The 11,009-nt window shown below is 38.2% G+C and overlaps 1 protein-coding gene across 8 annotated transcripts in view; it reads left to right on the forward strand.

The window, feature by feature from the left end:
- The window catches only part of Cttnbp2 (cortactin binding protein 2), a 306,866-nt gene extending 296,124 nt beyond the window's left edge, over window positions 1-10,742 (forward strand). For 5 of the 8 annotated variants that reach the window (XM_010621899.3, XM_010621900.3, XM_033758152.1 and 2 more), the window contains 4 exons: window positions 1,603-1,666; window positions 2,801-2,933; window positions 4,210-4,311; window positions 9,767-10,741. In XM_010621899.3, coding sequence (XP_010620201.1) covers window positions 1,603-1,666; window positions 2,801-2,933; window positions 4,210-4,311; window positions 9,767-10,009 — 542 coding nt within the window. In that variant the 3' untranslated portion in view covers window positions 10,010-10,741. Of the gene's footprint in view, window positions 1-1,602; window positions 1,667-2,800; window positions 2,934-4,209; window positions 4,312-9,766 lie in introns of all 8 variants that reach the window. The other 3 variants (XM_033758148.1, XM_010621898.3, XM_010621902.3) reach the window with 1 other exon arrangement.
- The last annotated feature ends 267 nt before the right edge of the window (window positions 10,743-11,009 follow it).

Below are 11,009 nucleotides of genomic sequence, written 5' to 3' on the forward strand. Positions count from 1 at the left end.
TAAGCATTCACACTAGAGTTGACCAATTCAATAAAACTCAATTTAAATACAAATTTAAAGCAGTATTATAGATACTGGATTATGCTAAGTATTTTATAAAGTTAAATTGACTTTAAATCTATCAAATATGATTTTCTTTGAAACATCTGAATGATTCATAAAATATACTACTATGAAGTCAGTAATTTATAAATCTCTTTTGAAGTCAGAGTTAACTCTAAAAATTAACTTTACACAATACATAATTTATGGGCCAGTGGTTTGGTTATCTTGTTTGATTATTTTTTATTTCCTATAATTGCACTGGATATAGGACTGTTCCAACGATGTTTGAGTTGATTTTGATTTTTTGATGCAGTTGTCAACCCTCATGGACTGGGGATGTAGCTCAGTGGTAGAACACTTGCCTACCAATGTGTGAGGCCCTGGATTCCATCCTCAGCACTATACAAACAAAACAAAAATGCCCCCTACAACAGGTATCCCTTTGCATGCAGAATACAGTCGAAGTTCGCAGAATGTGGTAAACATAACCCATTTCCTTTTCTGACCTAAAACAGAAGGCATACGCTTCCAGAGTGCATAGCCTAAGCCTAGGCATTGGTATAACAGTTAGGCGAAGATCTAGTCACTGGTCTCAGGCAATGAAAAAAACATAGGTGAAGAAATTCATAGTGATAACTTCAGTGACTTCCCTTATTACTGTTCAAAAGCACTCTTTAGAATTCATTCAGAAATCTAAAGGTATGTTTATAAAATTGAGTATTTTAGAAAAAAATGCTTTATTGCAGTCTAAATGGTTTAACAGTGAGAAATATCTTACATTATGATCAGTATACACAAACCTACTATTGCTTGAATATATATAAAATTGATACAAACCAGTATACTTTTTTCAAGCAATATTAGGCTGTCTTTTTTTCTTAAGTGGATCACAATTTGCACTTTAAAAAACATTGATAGGATTTCCATGGCTCTTTTTCTGAATAACACACAGCTATTAAAATTTAAACTTCCACAAAGGCATTGCTTATCGTACAAACTACATCAGGCCCACACATCAAAAACTACATTTGATTACAGTATCACTAATGTTAGAAGACAAACAAAGGTAGATAAAGAGAGAATTCATCATTAAAAGGTAAGTACTGTATTAAGCTCCTCTTTTGCTACTTTGAGAATAAAAACCTAAGAAAACAGGGACTGGGCTAGTGAAACAAACCATCGACAAAAGTGAGGTTCTTTTGGATTTGGGGGGTGGGTACTGGGAGTCAAACTCGGGACCGTGCACTTGCGAGGCAGGCAGCAGCACCACTGCACTAAATCCCCGGGCCACAAGTGAGGGTCTTAACTGAAGCTCAGGTGATGCTGTTTCACTGAGGTTGTCATACATGTTCATGAGGATGGTGGTTAGTCCCTGACCTCGCCAGTGCTGTGGTTACGGCAGTGTCCTTTGTCTTGGGGAGAGTTCCCTCAAAGGTGCGTTCTAATCCAGGGACGTTTGCACTACAGGGCCATTAGTCTGTTTCTTTCAAACACAGCAATCTAGATACACGGGGGCAATAATAACATTCAATTAAAAAGTATTACAATTTTTAACAGGTATAAAAAACATGACTATATCACAGCTGAATTGCAGCAGGAACGCTTCTCTGTCAAAGCAAAAGTAAGTTCCCCTTTCTGATTGAACTTGTAGCAAAGTCAGGTAACTCCTGTCCTTGAATGTTCCACATTCTTAGTTTATATAATTAGTATGCTGTTAAACTGAAATGTAAGTAAAATATTTAAAATTCCTTAAGCTTTTTATTAATGTAAAGGCTTTCTGCTTTTAGTTTGTTGAATAAGCTTACAAATATTATAGGTTTCGTTTTGTTTATCAAACTTGATTGAAAGAAATGGAAGCAAAGTCTTTGTAAATAAGGAAGGATGGAGGGTTTGAAGGGAGGCCAAGGGAATGGGGAAAAATAAGAACCAAGATACATTCATGATTGGGATCTTCTAATTTTACAGGACGTAACTGTGTTGTACACCTAAAAAGTACCAGTAAACTTAATGGAAAAAAAAACTTGATCCTTAATACAGTTGACAGTACATAGTAAAGCCCTACATTTATGAGCTTTTAGAAACTTTTTAGATGACTTTTCTAACTTTACATTTACAGAAATAGTGTGACTTATATATTCAGAGCAATAACTTCAGTTATTGCGCTGTTCATAGAGACTTATTTCAGCTTACAGTTAGTATCTTGAACCCTAGTATGAAGCATAGCAGAGGTGGGGAAGGTGGAGAGAGAGAAGAGAAGGAAAGGAAACTGCATTTCATGCTACTTCTGCCAGGCACACTGCTAGGTCCATTACACACAGGGCCTATATAAATTTCCCAGTAAGCTCCTGAGGTAGATGGACAGAATGCTAAGGGAAAAGAGACAACTTGACTCATGGGCATATTGCTACTGAGTGCCAGAGCCAAGTTTGAAATTTGTGTTTGTTTCATTATAGCAGTGTCCTCTGTCGCACTTCGAAAGGCTTCGTGTCTTTGTTTTATCTGGCTTGTGAGATACAAGGAGAGAGAAAAATTAGATTGTCCGTCTAAGTACATCGCTTTGTGAAAAAAATTTATCCTGTTAAGAATACTGAGTGGGAGTTAGCATTAAATGTCATTTATGGAATAGCTGAAAGAATATTGAAAACTCTCCCTATCCTACAACAAATCCCCCAAAAGGTACAGTCTCTAGATTTCCATATTAGGAGATGAGTTGTTGTTATTAATTTGAAAAACTCTTTTTCTGAATGTTTGCTAGGTCCTTAGAAAATGATCTCTCCTTGACACTGACTTTGGATCCAAGACTTTCTCTGGGTTCAGATGATGAAACAGACCTTGTCAAGGAACTTCAGAGTATGTGCTCTAGCAAGTCTGAATCTGACATAAGCAAGGTAAGCAGATTGGATCTTTCCAGTAGCAGAGAGACTTACTTAGAGCTCCATCATAACATTCAGTAGCTTGAAGAAATTCATCGTTGAATACTGCGGTTGATGCTCCATGTCAAACCATACCTTACTTTACTTAGAAAATCTTTCTCCCAAATCTCTTATTTATATAAAAAAAGGACTTAATAAAACTGGCTTTTCCAGCTGTCTTCTGAAGGTTTAAAGATAGTAAATTAATTGCACTGACCCAAGTAACACCAACATATTTGGGCAACTTTGAGTTTCCTCAGACATTTTTCTTATTGCTAACTTTGGCATATAAAACATCCATCAATAAGTGAGAATTGTAATCGCTTCAAAGCAGACTTAGATTATAGAAAAAGTGATAGAAATTTTCTTTTATACAATTAAGAAAAAAAAATTGGCCTGCCTATTATGATCTTGAACCACTGAACAGTTTACCCTGAGCATCTCTCAGGCAGATGTGATTTCAACCAGTCAATTCTTATATTGAATTAATTTGATACAATTATTTTTATATTTCCAGTTACATTATCTTATAAAAATTAATGAAAAATATGCAATTTTTGATCATCCCAAGTTTAAATAATTGGACTGGTAAGTGGTTAAGCTGTGAAATTTGAGATCCAAATAAGAAGAGAGTCAAATTCAAGCTGTTCTGGCACTCTGCTATCTGCAGAACATTTAACCAAGTTTCCTGATAACTTCCTTTTGTGTGGAACGCAGCCTGCAAAGACTTACAACCTGTGCAGGTTCCTCTGAAATATTCAGGTGTCGAACTTGAGCAGACATCATCTCTAGGAGAAAGTAGCATTGCCTGTCTTATTTAACATTACTGGAAATGAATTGAGATTCTAATCCACCGAGAAAAAAGGTAATCATTAAAATCTTATGTATTTTATAACTTTTTACTTACCAAATGACTTTTTCTTCCCAAAGAGTCATCCTCTTTTTTGACATTTTTTTCCCAGTACTGGGAATCGAACTCAGGACCTTGTGCTTGCAAGAGAGATACAGCAGCACCACTGAGATAAATCCTCAGCTTGTTGACCTTTTAATAGACTCCTTTACTGTAGAGAATATTTCTCATGTATTTGCTGTGGGTTTTCTCATGAAGGCTTCAGGTGTTTCATGTGAACAGTACAAGCGCTCCTGAGGGTCAGGATAATGCTTCTGTTGGTTTCGTCGTATGACAGCCATGCTTTGAGTGTATCACACCGTTACTGTGGAGAGATGACTTGATAAGGTTGCATTTTTCCAGATTGCTGATTCCAGGGATGACTTAAGGAGGTTTGATAACTCAAGAAATCACCCTGCATTTTCAGCAACTGTTAATAATCCAGGAATGCCAGTGTCACCAAAGGTAAGTGTTCTTACTGTCCAAAATAGGACAAAGGGTTGTTGTGGAATTAACTTCACAAATCTTTGAGTGTGAATCGTGATTTTTAAGCCACCTCTGGGGATAAAAAATAGGATAAAGGTAAAAGTGCTTACTGATAAATCAAGATAAAAAGGTAGCTGTTCACATATCTTAAATAGATAGAAAAAAGTAATGCTTGATACTCAAATTTTATTCTAGAATTTGGAGTGTCACTTTTGAGATTTTCCTTTGCCTTTATTTTTGTATGCCAAATAGTGTAACTTCTGTTATTGTGGTTATTACCTTGCATTTGAGAAATGTCTTGCACTTTGGGAAAGTTGAGTTCATCCCTGGAAAGGGATGGATAATAAGGATCTTAATCATTTTCAAAAATTCATCTTCATCTTCTAACCTCCCATACATAATATGCACTATGTTTCCTTTACAAACAAGGGAGAACAGTACATAGAGCTGAGATTCCAATAGATTGCATTCACCTCTTGAAATCATTTCCATGACTGTGCCACTGGATCTTTATTGATTGGTTAGTAGGTGGCCAAGATGACACTGAGTGGTATTCTGAGCTGACAAAAATATAGAACTATGTTTTACCCATGCATTATTTTGGCAGAGATGCAGATGGTACCTTTAGAGGTACTTAGCGACATGCAGTCTGCTCACCACGCCACATCAGTTGGCTTAACCTCCGGTTCTCTTCTCCTCCTCCCATCGTAGCTTACGAAGACCTGTGCGTGAGATAGGTGGGGCACAGACAGCAGGGCGGTAAAGTGGTTGGATATAACTGACCATTGAGCTCCCTCGACATCGGGTAGCCCTGAGCTGCACAGCCCCGGCCGTTGCACTGCTATACTAGATCTATAGATTTCCATTCTGGGCTGCCGTGTGTGAAGCTGTATGCATTGTACATGCTGAGGCCAGAGGGTGGATACGTGCAGAGCTGGAGTCCCTCATGAAATCCATTTCGGGATGACCTGTGAGGAGCAGCCAGGCTGCGCTGTAGGCTCCCTGTTACAGTGCCTGCACCCTCCCCCCTGGTAACTCTTCAGCAGCACACATACGCAAAGCATTTAAGTGAGGAGGGGGTCACTACTGAGCATTGTGGTTGGAAACAGCTGAGTGGCTATCATCTCTGAAGCTTCCATTTAGTATCCATAAAAAATGACCTAGATCAGAGACCAGAGTACATTTCTTGGCCTTCCAGGCCCATTCTTTCAGGATTTCTTGCAGAACATATTACAGATAAGGGCCATAAGGGTCCTGTGAAGTGGAACAGTAAGGTACTGTCAGCTAAGTCACTTTCCTCCATAAAAAGACTGGCTGCTATTTAAGTGTCTAATGGAGAAACATTTTTGTAGCCTTGTCTCAATAAAACCACAGTGGTAGCTACAGTAGGGTACTGTCCATAAAAATGGTACTGAAAGTGGCGTCAGCTCTGAGCAACCAAGGACAACTTTGTTTTAAAAGAGGCTTGAAAGCAGTAGGTCCTTGAATCCTATCTGGACTAAAAAAGAGCTCAGTGTTCATTTATTAGCTCAGTGGGTGTCCTCTTGCTCTACTGTTTCTTTGTCCACAGAAGACAGTTGGAGGAACTCTCCCGCAGCAAGAGGATGTTGTGCTCAGAACGTGCCAGCAGAGGGCACAGTTTCACTCACTTGGCAACCTTCTGAGGGCTGGCGGGCTCATTCCTTTTCTACCCTGGGGGTAACTAGCTTTCTTGGCTCCAAGTCCACTTCCTTCTGTTCTTAGGAAATAACTCCCGTTAGAAGTAAAGAACACTGTGGGTTAGCTGAAATAATTTTCTCTTTCATAACTTGAGGGCTGCTGTGTTTCCAGAGAGGGGCCGTGCAGCCACCATATCCATCAGATAACAAAAATAAGTAAATTATCATATGCATCATCGTGTGTCCCAGTAGAACTCCTTTAAACAGAAGGGACTGTGATTGGGCATATCAATGGAGGGACATGTTGGCCAGCCTTCTTAAATAAGACGTTCACTTAAATCATCAAATAGAAATACTAACAGTGGTTTTTCTTGGGGGAGGGTTGTAAATGCAAACTAATATTAAAGTAAACCATCTCATCCTTGGCACCATAATAAAGTCCACTTGAAGTTTCGTTTTAACCCTCAGTGCCTGCCCTCTGCCCTCTTTGGGTTCTGATGGAATAGATCTGAGGTACAACCTAGACTTGAGGATTTTAAAGCTTCCTGGTGACTGTCTTGTGCAGCCAGAACTGAAACTTTCTACTTTAAAACATAGCGAGGAACTGTCATCATCCTTATTTTCCACTCCATTTCTTTCCAAATGTATCTTTAGAGGAGTCAGTGTTCACCTATCTTCTGTTCCCACACCACCTCTTTACTTGTCACAGTCCCGTACATCTGTAAAGATCCACCTCTGTCCTTCACATTTTCCTATTCTTCTTGCCCCCGTTTTTCTATCTGAGGTTAGTATTGAATAAATTGTTCTGATTTAACAATAATTCTTGCAATTTTTGAATTTAATATGCATGTCAACATTGGGAGTAACCTCTTATATGTTTAACACAGAGAACTTTGAAGTTTTAGCCCAAGAAGCAGAAACCACTCTTAACTCTCCTACTCTGAGGATTAGTATGGATTAGCTTTGGGGAAGACACTCGGTACTCAGAGTATGAAGAGCATCACTCTTTGCTGCAGGACAGTATGTATCAGGCTCTTGTTCTGTTTCTACTCCTCCTCACTGTAATCTTCTGTAGCCCACACCAAGCCCAAGAAAATCCCCCATGTTCTCAGCCCAGCCTATCTACACACAGCCTGACAACCCAACCAATTTTAGGCAGTGTGGTTGCTTCTAATACTTCATTTTACATCAGCATTTTTCTTGCTGTCATGATGGTCAAAGGACAGACAGAAAAAGAACACAGTATATGTCTGCTTTCCTCTTCCTGAGCCTTGGCATTAACCCTGCGGATTGTCTTGGGAAGTGCAGCAATAATGGCAAAATTATACTTTCGATTCTTTATGCCAACTCACCACTATCATTAAATACTGTGTTCAGTTTGCTAGTGTTTTAGACCACACTAAAAGTTTAGATTGGCCTTAAGCCCATGGTTAAGTCCCATTCTATAGACTTATCGGGAGAAATGAAGTTGGATTATGGTACCTGCCCTGGTTTTATAATTACATCTTAGCATGTGCTCTTTAAACTCACCAGAAGCAGCACAATTATTTCTCATTTTCTTTCTGGATGCTTCATAACAGCCTCTCCAAGAAACAAAAGCAGAACACACCAGCTGGATTGAATGCAGTCCTCTTTGACTTCCACTTCACCTTTAACCTTCTGTAAAGTACAAATGACTATCTAGAACTCTGCATTTTTTTTCTGTACTTGAACATAGTAGATCCTAACACTACAGACTGCATATAGCTGTTTCATGATTTCCTGCAGAAGAAACTTTGTTCTGGAAGCTATCTCCTTCCTAAGGCACACTTTTATAGCCTAGCCTTCCTTTCTACCTTTTATTTCCAAACACATGTGCTCTAGACCCTATGTCTGTCCCTTGATTATATATAAATTTGATGTTTGCAAAAAAAAAAAAAATGAAAGTATTCCTCTCATCAAAGGTATCTTTCTTATCTTTTAAGATTAGCCAGATCTAAAAACTCAGCATCAGATTTCACTTCAGCAATTTAGGGGTAGTTTAATGGCCACATCTTGGGCTTTAAAGAATTATTGGGTCTTTAATAGGCAAAAATCAAGGGAAAGAGATGGGCCCAAACTTAAAGACTTTTAGGATATGAGGATTTGGGGATTTCTGCAGTTAGTGAAGAGTTAAGTCATTCCCTCCTTGCCTATTTTGTGGCAACAATGGATTAGGTGAAGGAGAAAGAGGCAGATATTAAAGATAACTTGAGGACTCCTGACTCAAATGAGAATAGGAGTAGCCAGTGGAAAGACTTTTAATATGTTTCTACTGGCTTAGACCACCAGTAGTACCTAACTGTCCCATCACGCAGCTTATATCACCCAGTGGGACTGTCTCATGCCACCCTATGGGACAATTATGCATGTACTACTGGTGGTTGAGAGCCACCTGACAGTAAAACATATGAATTATGGGGCCTATTGTGAATGTGTTAAAATGGTGAGATTGAGGAGGTACGATAAAGTTTTGGGTGGAGATAGGAATTATGTTGAGTAGTGGGTAGGAATTCAGTGCTCAAACTTGAGAGATAATTGAGAGCTAAAGGGACAATTTTGGATACTATTTAGTGATAATACTGCACTCAGAATGGACAAAAGGGAAAGATCACCCACTGAAGTGAACAAACTGAGGACTAAGAACTATGCTACCACTTAAGGTGGAAACTTTTGCACCATCTTAAAATCAAGGGGAAGACTTTTTAAAAAGTCCCACTGTCATACCGCAGATAAATTATATGTGAATCTTTGGGGATAGGACCAGTCCCCAGGTAACTTTGGTGGTGTGGCCAAGAGTGAGAACCACTGACCCAAGACACCTAGGAGAATGCTGCTGCCAGTTGAAGCCAGTTACATTGAACTAAAAGCCATGCTATCTATTTTCCCAGTTAAAGTCTAATTTTAATGCTTTTAATGGTCACATTGTTATTGTCAAAGAAGGAAAGTAACCAGTGTTTACTGTTTCAGAGGTATTCAGAGCAGTTTGCTTAGTAGGCTTTTTATCCTGTTTGCAGCACTTCATACAATAGGGGAAAACACCTCAAGTGAAAGTTAAGATCTTGTACAAGTTTCCTCACTCTTTGATGGGGAGCAAATCATCTTACCTATCTAGCCCTGGTTCTGCATGGGGAAAATGGAAGACATTGCCCAAGTGATCATAAGACCTCTGAAACACTAGAACAAATAAGAGCATGCATTTGGCCACATATGGAAGATTCTGAGCCATCTAATCATAGAACTGCTGAGCAGGAGCCTTAACTCACTGGAATATGAAGTCCATTAAGGCAGAGAAGTTTCTCTTCTACTTGCTTGGCACACAAGAGCCTAAGAGTACTCCTCTCTCGTAAACACTCAAAAGTATTTGTTAAAAACCAGAAGAGTGACTTGCTTAAGGTGACATAATTTGTAGAGCTGTCTACAAATAGTGGTTGGACTACTCCAATTTGGTGATTTACTCCAGTGTAGCATTTTGTGAAGTTCTGCTAAAAAAGGAGATCCAGCAGCTAATCAGCAGATAATCACTGATTGCTATATGTAGGTTTTAACAGCGGCAGCAAGGACCTAATGAAAATCAGGTAGTAAATCTATTGGGCATATATCATTCAGGTTCTCTATGACCTTCCAGTTTTTCCTGAGAACTGTTGTGCAGGGAGAAACTCCTGCACATTTGCTCAGAGACACAGGAGGAAAGTGAGTGCTGCTAAAAGAGACGCAGGTGGTAATGATAAAGTTGTTTTGTTTCTCTTCTCTTGCAGGAGGCCCGTCCTCCCAGCAGCCATCAAACTACCGAATGCAGCAACAGTAAATCAAAGACTGAGTTGAGTGTCTCAAGAGTTAAATCTTTTCTTCCTGTTCCTCGAAGTAAAGCCGGCCAGTGTTCCCAGAACACCAAAAGAAGCAGCAGCAGCAGTAATACAAGGCAACTCGAAATCAACAACAACTCCAAAGAGAATTGGAACCTACACAAACACGAACAAGTAGAAAAACCTAACAAATAGACCTGCCTACAATATTCTATCTTCTGTATATTTCACACAGAAACCAAGGACAACAAGATTGTAAATACCTTCACATGTTTTCACTGTAATGTAAAGTATGAGTGCAGGACCACTATTCAGTTTTTTTGTAAAGAATGTATTTATAACCATTTTTTAATTCTGTAGGATTGAACTTCAATACCAAGAAGTTATGCCAACTTTTCAAGTAATTTTATAACAGAAACGTTGTAATAGTTTTCATCAAGATGTTCAGGGGTATTAGAGCTGTCTGTGTACTGTATATTGCAATCTATACATATGTATATATGTATATGTATTTAAGGAATTCTATAAACCCTATTATATACATGTTACAAAATGCATACAACATTGGCTTTGATAACGTGTACCATTTTAAATGGAGATCATTTCATGTTCACGTGATGAGGAATGACTGGAATGAGGCAATAACAAATCATTTCTTAACAGTTATTTTCCCTTAAAAGCCATATAAAGTATTTTGCCTGTTAAATTCTAGCTTTACATTTTGAATCTTGTAGTGGTTACATTGCCATTTAGTTGCATCATGTACATATTTGAGTTTGCATTATAACTCCTGTAAAATATGAAATTACAATGCAATAAAAGTGTTATCTTTCTTACAAAAGTTTTGTACCTAAATGGATATAGAAGATACTTGCATAAAGGCTTCAGATTAATTCCCAGTTAACTCCCTCTTTGATTGTATTTCTAGTAATATAATAAAATTATTTTCTAGTAGTTTTAGAATGATTAAATTACTCAACTCAGTTAAGATGCTTTAATACAAATAAAATATTGAACTAGTGAAATAATTTTGCTGTATTTTTATAGCTTTTAGTAGTTCATCTGTGCAATAGATAAATGTGTTCACTTTACTAATTCACATAGAATTTGCCTTCCGTGCTTTTATTTCACAGCTGTTCACACAAAGACATCCTCATTAGAAAGTGCTAGCCAGCTGGTTGAAATAAAAACTAAA

The sequence above is a fragment of the Fukomys damarensis genome, unplaced genomic scaffold (genome assembly GCF_012274545.1).
Source record: "Fukomys damarensis isolate Sample0158 unplaced genomic scaffold, DMR_v1.0_HiC HiC_scaffold_4, whole genome shotgun sequence".
NCBI classification, from domain to species: domain Eukaryota; kingdom Metazoa; phylum Chordata; class Mammalia; order Rodentia; family Bathyergidae; genus Fukomys; species Fukomys damarensis.